At 43.6% G+C, this 25,690-nt stretch overlaps 1 protein-coding gene across 2 annotated transcripts in view; it reads right to left on the bottom strand.

Annotated features, from left to right (window-relative positions):
• AGMO (alkylglycerol monooxygenase) overlaps nt 1-25,690 on the bottom strand; it is a 111,216-nt gene that overhangs the window by 61,050 nt on the left and 24,476 nt on the right. For both annotated transcript variants that reach the window (XM_069960608.1, XM_069960609.1), the window contains one exon: nt 1,269-1,372. In XM_069960608.1, the coding sequence (XP_069816709.1) occupies nt 1,269-1,372 (104 nt within the window). The remainder of the gene's footprint in view (nt 1-1,268; nt 1,373-25,690) is intronic.

Below are 25,690 nucleotides of genomic sequence, written 5' to 3'. Positions count from 1 at the left end.
TGGAGAGAGGACTAGATAGAGAATGTGAGGACTATAACATGGACTGTGAGTCGGAAGAATAGACCTGATCACCTATAGGACTCAATTTATCCAAACGTTTGATCTTCTGTGGGCTCCATGATTTTAAGGGGTTATCCATTGGTTGATGCTGACAAATATTTTGTTTCCATATCCAGGGCCATAGATAGTTGAGGTTGTCATTTGACACCATTTCATGATATGTTATCGATCGTTTCCCATAGTTGGAAGGTCAGGAGTAGCGTTGAGCTAACTTGCCAAACTGTTCGAGTTCGGCAACGTTCACCTAACCCGAAGGCTTGGCATTTGACTTCTAAAGTCTGAGAAGTTGGATGCCACCCTGGGGAATCCTGGAAAACACGGACACAGTGATAGGCTTGATCCCTGTTTTACTGGCAGCCCTAGTGTAACATCCAACTTCTCAAATCGCTGGAAGTCAAATGCTGAGTCTTTGGGTTTGAAGAACATTGCCGAACCCGAACAGTTTGCCAAGTTCACTTAAAGTGGTAGTGCGGCGGTAAACAATTATTCACAGTTATACAACTTTGTAATGTATATTATGTCTGTGAATGGCCCCCTTCTCCGTGTCCCACCACCCCCACCCGTGTACCCGGAAGTGTGGTGCGCTATACATACCTGTCACATGCCGACTCGTCTCCGATCTTCAGTCAGCGATGTCGTCTTCTGACGGCCGGGCCGAATCCCTCCGAGCTTCCTGAGTGCCGGCCGCCCCCTCTTCAGCGTCATCAGATGCTCAGCCGCGATTGGCTGAGCACAGTTTGGCTCGGAGACGAGTCGGCACGTGACAGGTATGTATAGCGCACCACACTTCCGGGTACACGGGTGGGGGTGGTGGGACACGGGGAAGGGGGCCATTCACAGACATAACATACATTACAAAGTTGTATAACTTTGTAATGTGTGTTATTCTGTGAATAATTGTTTACCGCCGCACTACCCCTTTAACACTAGGCAGGACATATTGGAAAAATAGCCTGGTGCCATAGATAATTGTCATTTGGAGCCATATTTTGTGTTGTTATGATGTGTTATCAGTGGTTTTGTATAGTTCAGAAGAAGACAGCTATACTGACACAATCCCAAGCAATGCCCCATGCCTGACAACAGACTGAACTGTTGTCTGTCTCCACGAGCAACCAATTTTTTTTTTAAATAGTCATGTATCAGTATATAAGGATAACATGGAGATACTTTTTTTCCTTTCTCCTTACGACCCTATTATGACTTACCCAAGAAAAATATTTTTGAAGGAAGGACTGCCGTAGAGCTGTAGTTAGGTTGTAGTCTTCCGAGCTGTGGTGAGTTTGATGACCAGCCCAAACGATGTTCACTTCTGTAGAAAAATTATAATAATAAAAAGATAAGTAATTTACCTACAATATGGCCAATTAAAGTCACAAATTTTAGGCAAAGAGCCAAATGTTCTTCACTAGAAATGAGCGCGCTAGAGTTTGACTGCTCGGCATTTGAATACTGGTGGCTAAAGAAGTTGGATGTTGCGCTAGGGATTCTGGGAATACATGGATAAAGCCTATGTCTGTATCCATGTTTTTGGGTCAACAGATCCCATATATTATTGGTGGATATAGTATTTGGCAAGTTAAGAATTATATGTATACATTTTATATAGAGTTTGGACCACATGTAGATTTATAGGGCCAGCACCCAATATGTAGACCCTTGGCCATTGGTCATCTCAATAAGCCCCTTTGGCTCCCCAATTTTTCACCCACCCAGTATACTGTACATCAAAAAAGCCACCAATGGTACGAGTAGGGAATGTTTCTAGTTTGGTAATGCAGAAGCTGTATTTGTTCAGGTGGTCCGACTCCTTTGTTTTGCCTGCCGACATCCCACCAGCCAACTTTTTGAGGTCTTGGAAGAGTTTCAGGTTGAGTAAAGAAGGAGCAGTATCTATAAAAGCTGGATGGACTGTGGTGGCACAGCGCTCCATTCATTCCCATGATCCAAGTATTATAAAAATATTCATTATTAATATGGAACCTAGTTAAACCCTTAAGTACACAGTCTATCTTGGCCTTCAGGATACGCCAATTTTTTTTTTGTTTTTTTTGTTTTATCATCTGTGCATTTTAAGGCCAATAACTTTTTTATTTTTATTTCGACGTAGCCCGAGGGGACTACTTATTTGCCATAGAGGTTGTATTTTTTTAATGGTACCATTTCGTGATACATATAATTTATAGAAAACTTTTTTCTAGTGGTAGGGGATTGCTTTTTGGCTTTCATTCTTAGTGTTCACCATTTTGGAGGTCAATATGATTATTTTATATACTGTAAATTTTTAAAGTTTTACTACTTTGCACATATTAATTTTTTTTTCTATTTCAATGCATTCCCAGACACATAACTTTTTTTTTTTTATTAATTGTAACAGCGACAAAGGAGCTTGTTTTTTGCGGGTTGCAAGTTGACATTTTAACCTATACCATTTGAGGGTACGTATGACTTTTTAAACACGTCTTCTGTGTGTTTTTTTTGTTTTACTATTTTAAAATAATAAGTATTATTATTATTATTATTTTACATACAGGACTTTACAATCTCTTGGTCTCTCATACAATAATCTTCAGTACTTCTGTTATATTATGACTGTCAGAGTAAAGTTTCCTATTAGGCTCTGCCTCTGACAAGGTAAATTAGGCAGCTACTGTGATAACTCATCTTGCTATAGGTCACCTGATGCTAACATCCCTTGTCTAACCCGTCAGATACTGTGACCAGCTATGACCGTGGCATCTAAGGGGCTAAATGGCTGGGATCAGCGTTATCTCCTGTCACAGTTGATTAAGCATCATGATAGTTGTAAAACACAGCCAGCAACCCCATGTAGTGGCTTGGTTGCAGCTCCTGCACCCACTCAATCACTATAACATACAGTACCATCTCCATTTTCCAGAAATGCATAGTTCTGATTGATGATCTAAGAAGACACACGAGGGTCACTCTGCTAGTGTTGTAGGCTCCTGGAGTAAAGTGATGTGTCACTCTCTCCAAATCAAACGCACTCACCTGATGTGGTTGTGCAAGGGATAGGCACAGTAGAGGATTATAATAGGTCCGTTTTGGGCGGTAGCCCGGGGTCCTGAGCTCCTGGGGGCACATGACCACCCCAAAAAACTTATACTTTAAGTGGTGAACTGTCACTTGGCTACAGTTCTGCCATGATTTGCAAAAAACACAGCTTTTTTGCTACAATTTTGCACAAATCAGGCCATTATGATATTAACTATCCTGTACTATGAACACCATGCTAACACTGCCATAGTTACAGTAGGGTGGGGGACCCAGGCTTGGTGAACAGCCCGGGGCCTATGGTAAAGTTGATTCACCCCGGATAGGCACAATGTTATAGTATGCAAAAATAGCTCTCGGAGAGTCACCACCGGTACATCCCGGTGTGTAATAACATGGAGTTGACTCCCCAGGACCAGGTAAGTATGGAAGAACTAAACCTTCTAGGATCAAGCGCATATGAGCAGCCAATTCTCACAAGAAAAAATGCATCAGTGTGAACCAGAGCAGACCAAATCACAGAGGCAATAGCCTCAAAAAACTGAGAATAACCTTAGACAACGCGTTTCGGCTTGAGGGTTACAATGAGGCATACCAACCAATAGTTCCCAATAAGTAATAGTTTATTATAGGGTGGGGAGGGATTAAAGAGGTTGATTATCATGAGAACATGCCCCAATGATACCGGCTGACCCCAGGAGGGAGCGTTTCCCAGAGAACAGATACATTGGAGCTTGGCCCTTATAATGATTCCGGATGCTATACATTCCGGAGCGTTGCATGCCCCATTTTTCTGCTGGGTCATGGATACAATTACTTTTTTGTTTCCCTTATCACTCATCTACTTGTCACAACGATAAGGAACCATTACCGACTAATTCTCATTAGCAGTCACTTTCCGCATCATTCTCCGTAAGGAACGGCTTCCAGCTGAGACCGAGCTCCACCACAATCTCAAAAATAGAACCTGCTGCAATCCAATAGCCGGGGCTCCTAGAAGTAAGTATGTGATTTCTGTCACAACACAGCCATAACTATGCAACGCCACAGAGATGACGGGATCTTAGGACGGAACGCTGAAACTCTCAGAATATATCAAGGCAATGGATAAGAGCCATCATTCTGCAGAGTGTGCACAGTGTCGGATTAAAAGCCACTTTGCAAATGGGACTGCGGCCAAGGCTAGTAAACTGTATACGCCCATGTGTCGGCTCGGTTACAAATCAGATGCTTATTTAAGGATACTAGAAGGGAAAAAAATGCTAAAATAAATTGCAAAAAAAAAAATTGTTGTTTACCACTGATGCAACAAGACCCTGATGGAATCATATTAAGAGCACATCCACCATCTATTTCTGCCCATTAGAAAAAGATCTTGGGGCGCAGGTAATTTGGATAAAATTGGGTTGATTTCTGCTAGATGATGGGTGTTTAGGATAGTGCCCATTTGCCCAGTCTTCTGCTACTTATCAGGTGCTGTATGTCCTGCAGGAAGTGGTGTATTCTCTCCTGTCTGACACAGTGCTCTCTGCTGCCACCTCTGTCCATGTTAGCAACTGCCCAGAGCAGCAGCAAATCCCCATAGAAAACCCTTTCCTGCTCTGGACAGTTCCTGACATGGACAGAGGTGACAGCACTGTGTCAGACTGGAGAAAATACACCACTTCCTGCAGGACATACAGCAGCTGATAAGTATTGGAAGACTGAAGTTTTCAAATAGAAGAAAATTACAAATCTGGAAAACTTTCTGAAACCAGTTGATTTAAAAGAAAAAAAATCACTGGAGCACCCCTTTAAGAAGCAATAAGCTTCCAAGGGCACAAAGGCCTACGTGTAACAGCAAACCCTGCAATGTGGATCCTCTGAGTTGCAAACAGACATGGGGCTCAACCGGAAAATGTAGTCTAAAGGCCGATATTTAGGAGCAAGCGAGCGTGGACCTGTCGGTGCTCTCTTCCTCCTTGTTCTCCAATTGGTGTTTGTGCTATTACATGCACTGACAGTGAGCAGAGAGGAGCAGGGGGCGCGGGAACAGCAGGAGGGGCTGCCCGGATGATATAAAGGCCTATAGGAGAGAGCGTCAGTCTGCTGCTTCTGTTCCTATTGCGCGGAGCAGTGGACAGCCGAACATCACTATTAATATCTGGATTTTAGGTCATGCTTTAAATCAACGATCAGTCAACATTGTGCATGCCGGCTGATTGTTGATTTAAATCATGGCCTAATGTAGAAAACAATTATCGTCCAGAACTGTGTGTAATCGGCCAAGTATGGCCTGTAATCGATCATGTAATAAGGCTCTAAGTTAGGTGGTCACAGGACGGTGCAGGCAGAGTTCAGTTGAAAGGAGAAGAAGGCAGAGGTCAGGACAGTCATCAGATAATAGATGGGGTCATATTACTGGGTAAGGGTATGTTCACACTGAGCAAATACAGCGGAATTTCGCGGTGGATCTCTCCGTCGCGTAATCCTGCTGTGCTCTGTGTCCCTATGTTTGAGTGAATGAGAGGGCACGCTCCTCTGCTGCTGCCGCTCTCCGCTCAGAGAAGTGACATGTCACGGACTGCGGAGGAGCGCACACTCTCCCATAGATGGGCTATGCACGGTGTGAACCAGGGGAGGATCACTGGACCTTACAAGCTCCAATACGACAGGCGAGCGCAGGTCTCTATATCTCCAAGTGGATGGTAACCAGCGGGTGGTCACAGTAGACCAAAACGTACTACGCAAGTACAAATCAATGAATTTTATTATGCACAACGCGTCAAGTTGAAAAAGGCCCCCTAGAACACTGGGGGCCGAAACGCGTTGTGCATAATAAAATTCATTGATTTGTACTTGCGTAGTACGTTTTGGTCTACTGTGACCACCCGCTGGTTACCATCCACTTGGAGATATAGAGACCTGCGCTCGCCTGTCGTATCGGAGCTTGTAAGGTCCAGTGATCCTCGCCTGGCTCACACCGTGCATCCTGTTTCACCCCTGGTTTGGGGTTCTCCGGCCGGAGCAGCGGTACCTTCTCCACCAAATACGCTGAATAGAGTTGTGCCTAGCAAATAGCACAACTCAATCAGGTGAGCCTCTTCCTTTACTATTGATGAGCTCCCGTATCCTACCTTATTAAACCAGGAGGCGCCCCTGTCCCCTTTCTCTCTCTCCTATGGCACCCTGAGACAGGCAGGATTCCGCCTGTTTTACTCAGTGTGAACATACCCTTAATTCTAAATGAAACAGAACAACTTTGCAGAATTCTGAAACCCAGTGTGTCTTACTGCCAAGGCCCAAGGCAACAATGGAAGGTCCGGACAAGTGGCTGCACTGCCCCTTTAGGATGACGTGATCCCTAAGAACAGACATGGATTTGGGAATTATGTTACGTTTAGAGACTAAGGAGGAGATTTATCAAACATGGTGTAAAGTGAAACTGGCTCAGTTGCCCCTAGCAACCAATCAGATTCCATCTTTCATTCCTCACAGACTCTTTAGAAAATGAAAGGTGGAATCTGATTGGTTGCTAGGGGCGACTGAGCCAGTCTCACTTTACACCATGTTTGATAAATTACCCCGGCCGCATCAAAGGACAGTGCTGGCACCAAAAAGGCAGAGTTCTGGGAGGACGCTTACTGTGTGTAACAGGACATGTGCTGAGTTGTGTGTACGGTGTTTTCTGAACCCGTCCAGAAGGTCTCCCGATAATCTCCTGCTAAGTGAAGTTCTTGTGGTGTCCATAGCTGGTTCTGGCACGGGGAACGCTCCCATAGTATTTTTAGCATGTGTGAAAAACTTCCCAGTAGAACAGATGAAATGCATGGCTTAGCAGAATATCTTGGCAGCATGGAGAAGCACAATGGAGAGGACCACCCCGGCTCTGCTGTTTATGTAAGCCGACTGATTGTTTAGTATTGTTCACAATGTAACCGCACCATGTAATATCCCTGCAAATTAGGAACGACTACTTTTTCTTTAATTTTCTTTTTTTTTTCTTTACCTTTTATTGTGTCTCATCTAGCTCTAATTACAATTTAGGAAAGGAATTATTTACTGGATGACTCTTAGGGCCATGTTCACACGTCGTATAGTTCTGGCCGTTCCGATGATATTTCGGGCTGGAGTGTTCTGATGCGGGCGCATCAGCGCACGCCCGCATCAGAACTCTCATAGCACACAGTTCATTGTGTGAACTGACAGGTCTTTCTGCGGCCGCAATTCACTGAATTGTGGCCGCAGAAAACTGACATGTCAGTTCTTTACGGCGCCGCTTGGGATCCCGTAGTGTATACTATGTGTATAGGCTCCGGCCGGGATCCCATAGAAAATAAGGCAGTGTGTTTCAGCGTACAAAGTACGGCCGTTGTTGCCGATGGTAACAACGGCCGTACTTTAACGCTGTGTGAACATAGCCTAAGTGCGGAATATGACTATAAGGCTATAGTAGTAGTACACCTTAAAGGGGTTGTTCACTAAAAAAAATTTCAGAACTTTCAGATCAACTGGTGCCAAAAGGTGCCAGAGATTTGTATTTTACTTCTATTAAAAAGATCTCCAGTCTTCCAGTACTTATTAGCTGCTGTGTGTCCTGCAGGAAGTGATGTCATCTTTCCAGTCTGACACAGTGCTCTCTGCTGCCACCTCTGTCCATGTCAGGAACTGTCCAGAGCAGAAAAACTTGTCTATGGGGATTTGCTGATGCTCTGGACAGTTGCTGACATGGACAGAGGTGGCAGCAGAGAGCACTGTGTCAGACTGGAGAGAATACACCACTTCCTGCAGGACATACAGCAGCTGAAAAGTGCTGGAAGACTGGAGATAGTTAAATAGAAAAAATTACAAATCTACATAACCTTCCATTTGGCAATTGATTCGAAAGACATTTATTTTTGCCGGAGTACTGCTTTAAACCATCTTGTTGCATTGTAAATTTGGGGCACATCTTCTTTAGCATCTCCCTATATAAACCCTACAAAAAGTGTCTGTAACACTATACTACAACACTACAATACACTACAATAAATGTGACACCAGGCACAAGGCTTAGTGAATGCCCTGACTGTCTATGGCCGTATACACATTGCAAAGGAAAATTGTGTTTTTTGCTGCTATTAAGTGCAAATCATGGCAAAGAATACATGGTCTGACCAAATACTGCGGAAAATGTCAAAAGCACAACATGGCCTCTGTGTTTTCCAATATATTAGTACTTGAGGAGCAAAGGGACCTCGGCATAGGAAGCCTTTCAGTGTATTTTTGGAGTGTGGGAGGAAACTGCAGAATTCAGTGGAAACCTATGCAAACACAACTCTGTGCACTTAGTCATCATGCAGCGTGCTCCAGAGCTGACATCCTCCAGCGTTTGCACACCTGGGCTCCGGAGTTCTGTATAATGAGGCAGCAATGTCTATGGTAATATATGGCAATGCAAAAAACCTAAAACTTGTCATCTTTCTAGAAGCCTTCTCCCTGATGGAGTTTCTCTATGGTCACATTTCCTCCACGTATCCAAAATAAAAAATAATAAAGAGCATTCTCCTGGTAAGCTAAAGAGCTGATAATGGACTTAGGATCCTATTCCACAGAGCGATAATCGGACAAATCGCCCCAATTCGACCGATTATCGGCCTGTGGAATAGAGACAACGATCAGCTGATGATCGTGTCATTGGCTGATCATTTATTTAGGTTCAAACCTAAAATCATCGAGCACAGACCGCGCATCGCTGCGTGGAATAGCGATACGCAGTGGGCGACCGACGATTTCACAAGCACCATACTTTACCTAACCCCTGTTGAACGCACTGTTTCAAAAAAACTTTTCACATGTCATAGAGACAAATCAAAAGTTTTAATCGGTCCAGGTCTGAGTGTTAACACCTTTACCAATCGAGAGAACGAGTGAGGGAGGACTGCGCTGCAGCACATCCATTCCCAAAGAGAGCTCCATTATAAGCTCTATAATTTCTTAGAAATGAGCTGCAGCCCACCATTAATCCCTTAAATGCAAGGTTTTATTAAAGTATTGTATTGTCCCCTAAAAGTTATACAAATACCCAATATACACTTATTACGGGAAATGCACATAAAGTGTTTTTATCCCTGCACTTACTACTGCATCAAGGTTTCACTTCCTGGATAACATGGTGATGTCACTTCCTGGATAACATGGTGATGTCACTTCCTGGATAACATGGTGATGTCACTTCTTGTATAACATGGTGATGTCACTTCCTGGATAACATGGTGAAGTCACTTCCTGTATAACATGGTGATGTCACTTCCTGAATAACATGGTGATGTTACTTCCTGGATAACATGGTGATGTCACTTCCTGGATAACATGGTGATGTCACTTCCTGGATAACATGGTGATGTCACGACCCAACTCCCAGAGCTGTGCGGGCTGTTGCTGCTGGAGAGGATGATGGCAGGGGGATGCTCAGTGTCCCTCCAGTGCCCTGTGTCCCTCAGTGTCCCCCTGCCATCATCCTCTCCAGCAGCCACAGCCCGCACAGCTCTGGGAGTTGGGTCGTGACATCACCATGTTATCCAGGAAGTGACATCACCATGTTATCCAGGAAGTGACATCACCATGTTATCCAGGAAGTAACATCACCATGTTATTCAGGAAGTGACATCACCATGTTATACAGGAAGTGACTTCACCATGTTATCCAGGAAGTGACATCACCATGTTATCCAGGAAATTACATCACCATGTTATCCAGGAAGTGAAGCCTTAATGCAGTAATAAGTGCAGGGAAAAAAGCCCTTTATAAGCATTTTCCGTAATAAGTGTAGATTGGTGATATGTATAACTTTTTGGGGGGCAATACAATAATTTTATAAAAATTTTCGCCAGAGTAAAGTTTAGGTGAAAGCGGCAGCTCCTGTCAGTGTGATTGAAGGGGTCCCAATTGTTTTCCCTGACTGTCGGAGAAGTTCTACTTACCTCTGTGCTGTCCAATCGACGATCTTCTCATAGAGTCTGCCTCAGGCACAGGAAACCCTTTTTTTTTAAATTTCACCCCATAAATTATATTTTTGGCGTTCTGTCGTACATTTTATGGTAGACTGAAATTCCACTTTTTCCTGAAAAAAGTAAGCCCTTACATGGCCCTGTAGATGGAGAAATAACAGCGCCATAGCTCTTAGAAGAGGAGGAGGAAAAAACAAAAATGCTAAAATGAAAATTGGCGCCTGGTCATTTAGGGCTTAAGCAATTTCAGTGCTTATATTAATATTGTTGTTGTTATTATTGTTACTATAATTATTAATATTGTTGTTGTTATTGTTACTATTATTGTTGTTATTATTATTATTTCATTATTTTTAGTGACAAAAATCCTTTTGATACTATGGTAAGTAGTGATGATTGGACGAACCTCATCACCACTTGCTCATCACCACTATACCAGAAATATACATGAAAATATAAATCACTGCCGTTTTTGGAGGATATCAGGAAGCATTGGAAGCTCAGTTTATTATTTCAGCTTTAATAAGATTTTCCAGCATGAACAAACACGCTTTCCAGCAGGTGGCTGAGTTATACAGCTCTCTTCATCTGGCCCGGGGCTTTCCATATGACAAACGGCTCAGCTCCTCGCAATGATACAGACAGAGTATCCGAGCTGTGCGACTATCTGACCCTGAACCCCCAACTCCTGACCTGGAAGAGTCTCTATAGATTTACACTGAAACTGATAAAACAAAGTTCAACACTAAAAAAAAATGAATGCTCAAAGATCCAAACCTAACAGAACTACATATCATGTTAATTGTTGCAATTGTGGATGAGCAAATCGTTCATCCAAATGAAGCAATGTAGAGAAGATTCCCAGGATTGGATCCAGCTTTTCCCAGCATCCTGGCAGGAGTGGCAGGGAGTGGAGCAGCGCTAAAAAGCAGCTCCATGAGTCAAGCGCTTCATTTACATTTAAAAAGGATATGCAAAATAGCATCACACCTCTTGAGCTCATAAATCTCTCCAAAGGAAAGATCTCCCATCTGCAGACAGCTGTTTCGGGGGGTTTGCCCCTCATCAGTGCAGAGCAGGGTGTTGGCTGGCCAGTGAGAGGTTTATCGACATGGGTCGATACCTTTGACCCCTTTGACCCACGTCGATAAACCTCTTACTAGCCAGCCAACACCCTGCTCTGCACTGATGAGGGGCAAACACCCCGAAACAGCTATCGGCAGGTGGGCAGTCTTCTCTTTTGGAAAAATTGTTTGGCTTGGCATAAAATCCCCGGTCAATGTTCTAAGGCTCCTCAACTGAGCGAGACTTGACTTGAAGGGACATCTCTTTGCTCAAGAGGTGTGAGAGCTATTTTACATATCCTTTCTTGCCAGAATTCTCTGTGGAGCAGCAATGGTCTGTAAGTCTCCACATGTCTTTATGAAGGGCGCTCCTCTTCTATGTTTAAAACAGCATTGTACGCAAGGCCAAACTGTGCTCCATGCTCTCTCCGTGCTGATATTTGGTCCTTTCTCTGTTCAGAAGAAGATGCCAAACACAGGAAGTCCCTGTCCTCTGCCGATCATACAAGGAAAGACGCCTGTCCATCATGCAGGTTGTATATCAGCTGAGGGCAATTAACAGGCTATTTATATTATTACCTTTTGGTAATTCTATTTCAGCTCTGCATCTTACCAGGAGACAATGCTCTGTGTTATGTAACAATTAAGTCATTATAATGTCACTGTGTGGTTACAGAGGTTTTGGTGGTGTGTGACAGGAGAGCTGACCGTACAATACGAGCATCCTCAGGATTCTCTGCTACTGAATGTTGATGTGCAGCAGCTGAACACTTGCACAGTTAAGGTAGACACCAAGTGGTGATATATATCATGTTGATTTAAACACTGAAAACATTAAAGAAAAAAATAGAGTATATTACAAAAACCTGTGATCTTGTGAAACTTGTGATTACAAAAGAAGATTCACAACAGTGCCTTTAAGGCTACACAGTGGCTGTGTTTATAACATAACCATGGCCTGTTCTCTTTGTGGTATCCCACCACGGGTGTTGCTAGAAGTGACACCCTTCCCAAAAGCCTGTACTTTTTGTATATAAGTGGTGATGTAGTAGTGTTAAAGTTTCGTTACCAGATGTCGCTATTGTAAGTATATGTACTTAGTTGATGTAGAACTGAAAGGGTTATTGTTTACTTGTGTATCACATGGATCTGTAGACCAATGAGAGTACTTTCTTCTTCTGTCCTATCATTTCTCTCTTTACTTCTTACACATGCACTCTTCACCCATTCACAGCAGACCTTACAGGGGCTGTAGATAGCAAGTCACATGGGTAGAGGAAGTGTAGATGTCTTTTGTCACTGGACTCTGTAGAGAAAGGACACAAGCCAGAATGCTCTCTATAGTAGTCTAGTTGGGCCCTGGCCACTGCCAATAGTCCGGGTGGGTCATCACTCCACTCCGGACCCCCGTGACAACAGCCCAAGGGACCCCACAATAGCCTGTCAGGGTACCGTCCACAGGGGAACAAGGTACTGGCCCTTTAAAATAAACGCAGGTGTGCCCCCATACCTGTGAGCCCAACCGGCACTGGCATCACAACATAACATCACTGGGCCCGGCTGTATCTCGGCCAACCATCATAGATCTGGCGTCACACCTTACCATCTGACAAGTGACCAGTCGTACCTCCTCCATTCCACCGCAGGAGGTCACCACATCTAGGTCTAAAGAATAGGGAAATACACAATTTAGTGCTTCAGCATTTTTTTTTGTTTGTTTTTTGGGGTGGGGTATAAAATGAGCAATTTATTGAGGACCCCTATTTCTAGGGAAGACTCTAAGACATGACCTAATGGTAAAGCAAGATACAAAGCAAAAAAAAAAAAAAAAACTCCAATCTACTGCCATAGAGAAGGGCAAGGGTGGAGATGCTTGTCAATGGAAAATCCCTCTCATCCCATACACAATTTTTTTTGTAGGATTTTCTATAAATTCTACAGAAAATCCTATTGCCAAATTATGAGGCTGGTAGAGATAAATGCAACTGGAGCATGCTCGAATCCGATCGTACAGCATTTGAATACCGGTGGATGAAGAAGTTGGATGCAGACCTAGGGAGTCCTGGAAAACATGGATATAACCTATGGCCTACAGCTATATCAATGTATTCCCGGACCCCTTAGGGCTGCATCCAACTTCTTCATCCACCGGTATTCAAATGCTGAGGGATCAGGCTCTAGTAGGCACCAGTTACGCTCCAGTTATGCTCATCTCTAGCGGCTGTTCTACTCATGGTTTGTATATGGTGTAAATGGTGCTGTAATGTGCCCATGTGCGCGAGCTCGCACTGCCATACGTTCACCTTACATCCAGAAACCCCATTGTGATCTCATAACCATGAATTCGGGCCAAACAAACAAACCCAGATCTGCTCCGTCTGAAGAACAGATGTCATCCGTGGGACCGGCAGCTGTCATATAAAAGCAGGGGCTGATCCTTTCAATTAGAGTGTAGAGTAGGAGAAGTGGTCGGGAGCAGGTGGTCAATATAAAAATATAACAGCATCTTCAGGGTCGACACATTCCTACAAGAAACATTTAATAACGCCGGGTGCCAGCTGCTCGCCAGATTCACAACCAGCGACCATTCGCGACACGGAATTCAGTTTATTTAGAAGATATCCCGCAGAGGCTTCCTGGCACCTCTTCTCCTGAAATGACTTTTCTGCAGACCTTGCTAACACCGGATCGGTTTACATTGTCAATATTGAAATACATCCTCCGTCAGCGAGCGCTCCCTGGGAGGAATATCACTGGTGTTACATCTAAAGCTGCAAACCCCAGAAAGGATTGCAGATGGATGATTCGGGGTGAGCACGCCCCTCCCCCCACACACACATAAACACACACCTTTCTGTGTTTTTAATCCACTCCTGGTTTTGGTTGAAAAATACTGAGCAAAAATACTGACCAAAATACCTTTCTTACATGTGATTCCAGCGTTTTATGTGCCCAGACAGTCTCCAAACTGCACAGCTGTTTGTCTCCTCTTCCTGCCCAATCATCCCCCTCAGCCCCTCCCCCCTCCATAGGTTAGCCTTCTTCACTTTGCTTCTCTGTAATGTAGACAACTTTGCCTGATAATGAGAGGATAAAAAGTGGTGGTGGGGAAAACAGCTACGGAAAGGGTTTTTTTGCCTAATAAATCCTATTACAGAGCTTTCTAAAATCGCTTGTACTATTAATTTCTGCAAAAAAAATTCAAATGACAGTGACACTTTAAGGCCACGTTCACGAAACGTAAGTTTTGTATTAATCACTGTCGCTGTTGCCGATTTGCAACAACAACCGTGATTAATACTAAACTTACGTGCACTGAGTCTGAGGAAATCCCAATTCATTAAATAGCGGCCGCACAAGCCTAGCAGGTTACACAATGGAGAGTGCGGCTCCTGGCGCGTGCTTCATTGTTAGCTATGGCGAATTGGGATGTGGGCACACACTGATTTCAGCACAAATGAAGATCATCAGGCCGCTCCTGCAATATCGTCGGGGATGATCGTCACCAGCCGTTACGTGACATGGCCAGGTCACAGAACGGACGGTTTTTCACGCTGTGTGAACCCGGCCTAAAAAACAAAATGCAAACAGTTAAAGTGTCTATGACTTTCAAAAACCTTTGGACATGTTGTAGATTGGGCTGGGTCTTTTTTTTTTTTTTTGTGTGTGTGACACCAATTCTACTTTGTACGAGACTAGTAACCCACTTTGTGAAATTGAAGATAAAAACTTTTTTTCACATTTCAGGTGGGTGTCATGTTTCCGGCATTCACCATGCGGTAATAATGACCTTTTACCTATATTCCACAAGCCAGTAGGATTACAACAATGCACAATTTATATAACTTTGATATAATACTTAAAATCGATCTATTCCGATCCTTATAATGCTTTTATTATTTGGTGTATGGGGCAATTTGAAGCGTCTTTTTGTGCCATAATCTGTACTTTTTTGGCTTTCTCACTTGCATTTACAGTATTCATCTTTTTGATCACTTTTAACCAAAAAAGAACTTAAATCGGTTCTGGAATGTTGTTTCAGAACTGAACAGTCCGAGAACTGAGCTCTGTGTTCCCATAGGGAACAATGTACTGTGAATGTTTTTATTGGGTTTTTTTACACTCCATGGGGGAGATTTATGAAAGATTTGCCCGAGGCATACACCAGGGAGAAGGAGCAGATTCGCCCCTTCTCCCTGGCGTACGCCTCCTGTACGCCCCACTCGCCCGATGGGCTGGCTGGGGGAGCTGGGGGGGCGTGATAAGGCAGGGACGAGGCGTGGCCTCCTCTTGAGCCTCATTTTTAATGATTTAAACCTGCTCGCAGACGTAAATCATGATCAAAATCTACACCTGCTGATTTAGTACGTCAAGCTCAGATTTGGGCGCCCGGCCGTCCGGATTCACTAAGAGGCGTGTGCTCTTAGTGAATCCTGCCAAAGAAAAGGGGGCGGGACAAGGGGCGGGACCTAATATTAGACCGGCGTACTTGTACGCCGGTCTTCATAAATTCCCCCCCCCCCCCATTAGTCTAGTGCAGAGCGCCCGGCCCACAGAGTGTAAAGACTATAAGTAGCAGTACTTACTGTAAAGGAGTGGGGATTCCCATCAATATGACAGGAATCCCTGCTCCTTTAGGGTCTAAACCCACACACCGTATATGCAGCAGATACGCAACAAATACGCAGCAGATTTGTTGGTACAGATTTGATGCTGTGTTCAGTTATTTAGATCTAATCTGCTGCGATTTTGCTGCGATTTTGCTGCGAGTTTGCTGCGTATCGCAGCAGTAAATACGCTGCATATACGGTGTGTGGGTTTATACCCTTAGGGACGTATTACATGGGACGATTATCGTTTGAAAAATTGTTAGATCATTCGGATTCAAACGACAATTGTTTTGTGTAATAGCAGACAATGACTAAACGACCAACGAGAATTCGGACCTATTTTTATCGTCTGATCGTTCACAAATCGTTCGCACATCGTTTGGTGTAATAAGTCATAACTGAAACATACACAATAACAACGACAAAACGACCACAAGAATGATAATAAGTAACTATCATCGTTCCGTGTAATTGAGCAAACGATTTCGGGTCGTTTGCTATAGCGGTCGTTTGAGATTGTTTATCATTAATCGTCAAAAAAATCGCTTGGTGTAATAGTACCCTTAGGGCCCTATTTAGGGATGGTCTAAAGCTGCCGAGGTTCGGGTTCGTATGAACCCGAACGCTCGGCAGCAGATTCCCGCTGTCTGCCCGCTCCGTGGAGCGGGCGGATACAGCGGGAGTAACGCCTGGAAAACTGGGATACAGCCTATGGTTATGGCTGTATCCCAGTTTTCCAGGCGGTCCTCACGCTGGATCCGCCCGCTCCACGGAGCGGGCAGACAGCGGGAATCATTACCGAGGGTTCGGGTTTGTACAAACCCGAACCGAACTCGGTTCGGACCATCCCTAGCCCTATTCCATTGGACGATTATCATTCGCATAATCGTTAACGATTAACAATCTCAAACGACCGCTATTGCGAAAGACCTGACAACGTTCACTCATTTCCATGGAATGATAATAGTTACTTATGATCGTATTTGCGATTGTTTTTTTCTTCGCTATTTCTTCGCTATTGCGTTCGTATCTACTGCGAACGACAAAACGACATCTTATTCAATGCGAACGATTTGCGAACGAGCAACGATAAAAATAAGTCCAGGTCTTATAAAGCGATCAACGATTTCTCGTTCAGTCGTTAATCGTTAACTGCTATTCAAACGAACGATTATCGTTTAGATTCGAACGATTTAATGATAATCTGAACGATAATCGCCCGGTGGAATAGAGACCTTACAGTGTGCTCCCCACAGTGGAGGCAGAAAGAGAGGTAGGAGTGAGTGGCTGTATATACTTGCCGCACCGCCCTTGCTTCTCTCTCCGCTGGGGGAACAGCTCCTCCAGTCTGCCCCATCCCCCTGGACCCTTCTCTCTTGTTGTCCAGGCATGATGGGAATTGTAATTTTGCAGCAGCTGGAGGTCCAAAAGTTTAACATCATCTAAGATTTGTCTCTATGTTTCTCATCTCGGAAAGGGACCCAACGTGTCTGATGATGTGCTGAACTCCAGGGTCTTACAGCCCATATCATTCCTATAACAAGTTTTCGATCCTATGGGAAATGTTGGCCTGGTGATGCCATAAGTAAGAGTTTCTGAAACGATCTCGTGAGAAGTCCCTGAAAGCCACTGTGTAGTTCTGTAAACACGAGGTTCCTCCGGTATCACAGTCCAGCCACTGCGCCGACGTCCACATAACATTCCACACTCCATTACCGCTTACATGACATCGGATTTATGAGCGGGCGCATAGAATTATGCAATTTGGAAACACCCATGTACGGGGGCCGAATGTTTAATCGTATCCAAGTGGGAACCATTTAACAAGTGAGCCTAAAATCGCCGGCTTATGAGGTGAATATGAGCACTTTGCAGCTCTGGTGAAACAAGTTTATTTAGGTAATGGCTCGTGCATACTCCGGTAATAAATTGGGGGACAAGTAAAGTGGAGTTACTCGCAGACGACGTTAGATGTGGAAGGAAATCGCCTCTGCTTTCTTTGGAAACGATTCTTAAAGGAATTATAAAGCTCCATTGTCTGAGCCAGCCATAGCTTTTAGCTGGGAGGGAAGACTACTGTATACGAGGCCTTCTAGCAAAGACATAAAGTATGTCTGGTATTACAGCTCCGCAGCACTGATATCATTGGTGGACTCCATATAGGTTTGGTCATCTGACCATCCTATTAATGTAACCCAATAGTAAAGGTCTTTTTACACACATAGATTTCATGGATGTGGGCGGATGCAAACAATTGCCGATCAGCAAGATAGTTTCCTCTACCTTTACATGGTGCAAGGTATCGAGGAGCCGGGCTGCATGAACAATCCATGTATTGTTCGTGTAGCCATGGGACCATCCGGATATACATTTATCTGTCGTGTCAGTTTCCAGATCACACAGCAGAACATACTTACCTAGTATACTGCCGCTGTGATCCGGGATCTTCTTCTCCAGCTCTCCCATGCAGCTACTGCATCTTTAATCCCCACCTCCTCAGGCTGTCAATCAGTCAGAAAGAGGCAGGGCCTGAAGACAGAGGCTGGATGGGAGAGCCTTATGCTGGATCACAGGAGCAGTAAACTAGGTAAGTATACACCGCTGTGTGATCTGGAAATTGACAGCAAGGATTTATCTTTATTGGCCTTACTTATAGAGGACCCACAGATATTGTGATCAATAACAATTAATTTTGAAGCCTGCTCTAAACACACAATCAGCCGAGGATCAGGCCTTTTCCTGGTGCTCAGCTGATCGCTGTCACTTTTATACAAGCCGATTATCAGCCGCCAGGTTCAGATCTATATAGATGGCTCACGAATACATCGACATAAAGTTGTGAATCTATAGATTACCCTCTGGTCTGGTTCTCTACTGTAAGATGAGAGACGCTGTGCAACCTCAGGAGCTGGTTCTTTAGTTATTTAGTGGCTCCTTACTGTAAGGGTAGTGAATCCGTGGAATAGTAACTTTAGTAGCTGGTTCTTTACTGTAAAAGCTTAATACATAGGGTTCTTGTATTGATTTAGTCACTTAGTACCTTGGGGTAATTTGTTCTCTTTTAGCCTGGCTTCACAATGCCTTAAAAGCTCAGAAAAAATAAAAATGACAGATCGGTGCGCATTTACTGGACCTGACCTGGCCTGATAATCGGGGAGTAAGGGTCCATTTACACAGAAAGATTATCTGCCATATTATCTGCCAAAGATTTGAAGCCAAAGCCAGGAATTGATTTGAAAAGATGAGAAATCTCAGGCTTTCCTTTATGACCTGATCTCTGTTTATAGTCTGTTCCTGGCTTTGGCTTCAAATCTTTGGCAGAGAATCTGTCAGATAATCTTTCTGTGTAAATGGACCCTAAGGGCTGTGTGGACATCGTTAGCGATGTTCATGCAGCCCTTGTCAAAACACCTGATACCTTACCTGCTCTCGGTCCTCTCTCCTGTGCTCCGCAGCTAACCGGTCCCAGCAGCAGCAGCGATACGCGGTTGGCGGCCGATGATTTTAGGTCCAAACCTAAACCAACGATCAGCCGATGATCGTTGTCATTGGCTGACATTGTCGCTATTACATAGTTACATAGTTAATACGGTTGAAAAAAGACACATGTCCATCAAGTTCAACCAAGGAGGGGATGGATACAGGGAAGGGGGAGGGGTGATAGGTTCTATACATATGCATTTATATTATTTTGCTCTAAGAACTTGTCTAGGCCGGTTTTGAACCCTTCTACTGTTGTTGCTGTGACCAGATCCTGTGGTAGACTGTTCCACAGATTCACAGTTCTCATGGTAAAGAAGGCTTGTCGCCTCCGGAGATTGAACCTTTTTTTCTCCAGGCGGAGGCAATGCCCCCTTGTCCTTTGAGGGGGTTTTACCTGGAACATCTTTTCCCCATATCTCTTGTAGGGGCCATTTATATATTTAAATAAGTTAATCATATCTCCCCTTAAACGTCTCTTCTCCAGACTAAACAAATGTAATTCTTTTAATCTCTCCTCATAACTAAGATGCTCCATTCCCCTTATTAGTTTAGTTGCCCGTCTTTGTACCCTCTCCAGCTCTAGAACGTCCTTTTTATGAATCGGGTTCCAAAACTGGACGGCATACTCCAGATGAGGCCGCACCAAAGCTTTATAAAGCGGTAATATTATATCCCTGTCCCGAGAGTCCATGCCTGTTTTAATGCATGACAATATCCTACTGGCCTTAGAAGCAGCTGACTGACATTGTGTACTGTTCTGTAGTCTATTATCTACAAGTACACCCAGATTCTTCTCTATCAGTGACTCTCCCAGAGTAACTCCCCCCAGGACATATGATGCATGCGGGTTATTAGTACCCAGGTGCATAACTTTACATTTATCCACATTGAACCTCATTTGCCAAGTGGACGCCCAAACACTCAGTGTGTCTAAGTCATCCTGTAACATCTGCACATCCTCCATAGACTGTACTGTACTACAAAGCTTACACAGAGCGATAATCAGTATTATATTACCTAAGCTGTATTCTGTTTTCCAGGCGGTACTCGGGCTGTCTCCACCTTCCCCACGGAACGGGAAGGCAACGGGAGTCAAATGCCGATGGTTCGGGTTCGTACGAACCTGCACCTCGGCCCTGTTCGATCATCTCTAATAATCAGCCCGATTTGGCTGATTATCGCTCTATGTATTAGGGCCCTTAGAGTATATGTTCAAAGGTTTTTGCACTTCTTCCTATGGGTCCATAGGAGGCAACTAGTTTCTACACTTTTCCTCTTCCCCTCCTCTCACCATCATGCTTTCATCCCCTGGTTGAATAGACTTGTCTTTTACGGCCATGTTAATATCTATACTGAGTATTGTGAAGAAAACCGAGCTCTAAGAATTAAAAAAATTTATTCCAAAAATGAAACTGCCTAAAATTTGCACTTTGACTGAAGCCCAATGGTGTCATAGAGCAGAGCGTCACCATGGCCCCGGGCACTGAGCCGCGGCTGTACGCTATTTTACTCTGGGCTGTTGTGATATCATGGCTGTGATCCCCAGGACTCCTTCACAAAATGACAAAATAAAAATATCTCCCATCCTGTCCTTCCCGAGTCCTTTGTCTCCTCTCCAGAACGCTGCCAGAACCTTTTAGTAGCAGAAGATTTATGATCTTCCCTACAGCAAGGTCAGCATGGCTCCATCACCAGAGGCCTGCTTCCTAGAAAAGAGGAACATCTATCCGCTGCTCAATAGGGTAGAACATTTGGTTTCGGTATCTGGGATTTTTTTGTGAATGACCATGACATAGAAGAGGATCTCCCAGGGTTCTGTGGGGTGCAGCCATCAATCCTGCCCCGGCACAGTAGCCTTGACTTGTTGCATGCAAGCAATGTGTCATCCTGTGCGCTCACATCTGTACCGGATTACCAACCTGCCGGGATCCAGGATGGGGCGAGGGACGCCGGGTGGCACATGGTATAATGATGAATGATTGAGGGGGCTTCATGCTGGCAGGGCTAAGAGAGGATCAGCCGTCACACAGTATCTCTATGCTCTATATGGAACCATCTGTTTTTACATTGTAGCAAATGCTTTAAACCCCGGAAGAAGCTACCTTGCATCGAAGCGTGCGGCGGGTCTTGGGACCCCGGATCCCGTTTGTTATTTAACTGTATACTTACCTGTCTGTGGCAGCTTCTTTTGTGTATATTTACTTATCACAGCATGTTTTCATTCCAGTGTTGCTGTTGGAAACTAAAAACAACAACATTAACCCCTTAACGACCGCGGGCGTATATATACGCCCTGCGGTCGGTAAGGGAATTCAGAGCGGGGCCGCGCTCCGAACCGCCGTGGTCCCGGGTGCGGCATGTAGCCCGAGGCCGTGGCTATTAGCGGGCACGGTCCAATCGCCGTGCCCGCTAATAAGGTAATTGGATGCAGCTGTCAAAGTTGACAGCTGAATCCGATTACCATATGCAGCACTTCCCTGGTGTCTAGTGGCGGAGATCGCTCCCCAGGGACGTTGTCCCGGAGGAGCGATCTCTGTGACTGGTGCCGGCCGGGGTGCAGCAGCCGAAAGCAAACGAGTGCCCATCTCATTGATCTATGCTGCATATCTATGCAGCATAGATCTCAATGAGAGATCAGTGCACTTATACTAGAAATCCCCCATGGGGAACAACCCTAACCCCAGGGGGGAATAATCCTAACCCCAGGGGAAATAACCCTAACCCCAGGGGAAATAACTCTAACCCCAGGGGGGAATAACCCTAACCCCAGGGGGGCTTCTAGTATAAGTGTAAAAGTAAAAAAAAAAGTGATGTTATCAATAAAAAGCCCCCTCCCCTAATAAAAGTCAGAATCATCCCCCTTTTCCCATGTAATAAATAAACGTAAACAAATAAATAAACATATTTAGTATCGCCGCGCGCGTAATCGCCCGAACTATTAATTAATCACATTCCTGATCTCGCACGGTAAACGGCGTAAGCGCAAAAAATCCCAAAGTGTAAAATTGCGCATTTTTGGTCGTATCAAATCCAGAAAAATTGTAATAAAAAGCGATCAAAAAGTCGTATATGCGCCATCAAGGTACCAATAGAAAGAACATGTCATGGCGCAAAAAATGACACCTGACACAGCCCCATAGAACAAAGGATAAAAGCGCTATAAGCCTGGGAATGGAGCGATTTTAAGGAACATATATTTGTTAACAATGGTTTGAATTTTTTACAAGCCATCACATAATATAAAAGTTATACATGTTATATATCATTGTAATCATAACGACTTGAGGAACATATATAATGGCGAATGGCGTAAAAACAAATACCCCCAAATAAACAAAATGTGTTGTTGTTTTGTTTTTTTTCAATTTTACCATACGTTTATTTTTTTTCTGGTTTTCCAGTGTACTTTATGAAAAAATTCAGCCTGTCATTGCAAAGTACAATTAGTTGGGCAAAAAATAAGGGCTCATGTGGGTCTGTAGGTGGAAAAATGCAAGTGCTATGGCCTTTTAAGCACAAGGAGGAAAAAACGAAAACGCAAAAATCTAAATTGGCCCGGTCCTTAAGGGGTTAAAACATGCTGTGATAACTAAATATACACAAAAGAAGCTGGGTGGAAAGCAATTGGCATACACAGGGATCTGTGCAAAGCTAGGACACAGAAAACTAAGTGTATGCAACTGCTTAAAGGGGAACTCCAGTTCTTTTCTTTCAAATCAACTAATATCAGAAAGTTATATAGATTTGTATTTTACTTCTATTAAAAAAATCTACCATTTTCAAGTACTTATCAGCTGCTGTATGTCCTGCAGGAAGTGGTGTATTTTTTCCAGTCTGACACAGTGCTCTCTGCTGCCACCTCTGTCCATGTCAGGAACATGTCAGGAGAGGTTTTCTATGGGGATTTGCTACTGCTCTGGACAGTTCCTGACATGGGCAGAGGTGGAAGCAGAAAGCACTGTGTCAGACTGGAAAGAATACATCACTTCCTGCAGGGCATACAGCAACTGATAAGTACTGGAGGACTGTAGATTTTTTTTTTAAATTGAAGTAATATAATTTACAAATATTACAAATTACAAATATCTGACTCGTTCTGGCATCAGTTTATTTATTTATTTATTTTTTTGCTGGAGTACCCCTTTAATCCCCTAAAAGTTTGGGTTAGTCCAAACCAAATCCAAACTTTGCTTCAAAGTTTGTCAAACCTGCCAAACTGAACTCTTGAAAAGTTTGCTCATCATTTGTGATTAAAAAAAAAATAGGACGATACCTCTTTAAGAAAAAGATACCAAATGACTAAATTGTGTCTTTTGCTTGAGATGTGACTGTGTCGGTACTGAGTGAGTGTTGGGTCCAGGTTTCGGCAGCTCATACATTTCCATCCTCAGCCAGGGATGAGAAATGGACTCTTCCTGTATGTATTGCTCACTGGTTCTCGTGGGGAATTCTTCCTCTTTTTTCGGAGGGCGTCAGGGGATTGCAAACATCCGCAATCTGACAGAATCTTGGTCATCTGCCTCCAGCTGCAAACAAATCTCCCGTATTTTACTTGTACAACTTGAGAACAAGATTTTACTGAATATAACATTTCTAAGAGAAACAAATGCAGACGTGAAGGGCGCGCTTCCACGGACGCTGCCAGCAGCCGGCGATTATGTTCTCAGAGCGGGGGAGGAGCGGGATAAGAGGGAAATATATCCCTGAATCTTACTACATTTATCTACTAGAGTCCTTAATCTCTGGCAGATCCTGCACAGGAGGATAGGAGAGACAACCGATAGGAGAGCCGACCGATAGGAGCAGTTTGGGGGGGGGGGGAAACTAATTTCCAGTAACCTGACAAACTGGGGACTCTGTGTTCTTATTGGTTGATCTGGTGACTGGCAGATTGTCAGAATGAAGTTTATGGCAGTGATGTATGAAAATGCCCTGGATTACCTGCAACTCCTGTACAGCACAGTATAATACCGCAATAATGAAAAATGACCTACTATAACACACATCTCCGGCTATGAGACCAAAATGGTGCCATATAGTGCAAAAGTACTTATGTAATACCGATAAAGAATGCCAACATAACATACTATATACTGCTATTAAGTACTCACATAATACCAAAATACAATGCTAAAATACATCATATAGTGCAAAAAATAGTACCGTACAGTAAGTACTAACATAATACCAACATACAATGGTAAAATAACACACCTTATAGTGCCAAAAATAGCGCCATACAGTGTGTAAGTACTAACATAATACCAATATACAATGCTAAATTAACACATCATATACAGCAAAAAATAGTACCGTACAGTAAGTACTAACATAATACCAATATACAATGCTAAAATAACACACCGTATAGTGCCAAAAATAGTACTATGAGGTGCATAATAATACCAACAAACTGTGCCAAAATAATATAGTATATACTGCCAAAAGAAGTAGCGTACAGTGCGTAAATACTCACATAATACCAATATACAATGCTAAAATTACACGCCATATAGTGCTAAAAATAGTGCCATACTGTGTGTAAGTACAAACATAATACTGAATGCTGAAATAACACACCATATAGTGCCAAAAATAGTACTATAGGCTATGTTCACACTACGTAATTTATATGTAAAGAACGGACTGCAGAGGCGGTGTGCTGAGTCAGCACTGGCGTCACGAATATACCACCACCGGCACCACCACACAAGCCTGATCTTCTGTTAGAGAAATGTCTAGATACCTTTCACCTTTGTTTCTTTGGAAAGTTTGGTAATGCCCAATGTCTGACCAATGATTTTTTACCCTAAATAGAGAATATTCCAAGCAGCGATACAGGCGGAAGGTTTCTCTCTCTGTAGAAATATACAGCTGTGAAAAAACGGGAAAAGTGGCAGCGACCACTATGGAAGTGGCAATGGATGAATTTTAGTTTCTCAGCTTTGCACCCACTTAGAAATAGTCGTATAGATTATACCAAAGAACTCAATGACTGGTAGCCGTCCTACGGGGCTTTACTAACGCAAAAACTTTTTTTTTTTTTCATTCAAAACATTAAAATGTTTCAAAACCGGCAAATTACTATGAAGAGAAAAGCAGATCCAGTCTGTTTCCTTGAATTACCGAGTATTTGTAATCTTCATTTTACACCCACTATTGCCCCAGAAGACGTGAACTCCACTTCACATTAGAACAATTTACTCTCCGGAAGAGGGATTACTCCAGCGAGAGACATGGGAAGACTACGAGAGTCATTCTGCTTTCCACATAACTCTGCCAAAATGTAACCGAGTATGGAGCTCTCATGTCCTGACTCACTTCACCACGCCGACTCTGTCATCTCAAAGTATTAGGCCTTCTATGAAAAAATGACGGGATAAAATAGGGAAAGTGTTCTGGCCTCTACTGTTTTACATAACAAATTTATTTTTATTTTTAATTATTTTTTTATAAAAAATATTTAAGGAGAAGTCCGGGGTCAGCCTT

Source organism: Dendropsophus ebraccatus, chromosome 2, assembly GCF_027789765.1.
Source record: "Dendropsophus ebraccatus isolate aDenEbr1 chromosome 2, aDenEbr1.pat, whole genome shotgun sequence".
Lineage (NCBI taxonomy): Eukaryota > Metazoa > Chordata > Amphibia > Anura > Hylidae > Dendropsophus > Dendropsophus ebraccatus.
The sequence above is the reverse complement of the archived record's forward strand: the minus strand, read 5'-3'. Positions and strand labels throughout refer to the sequence as shown.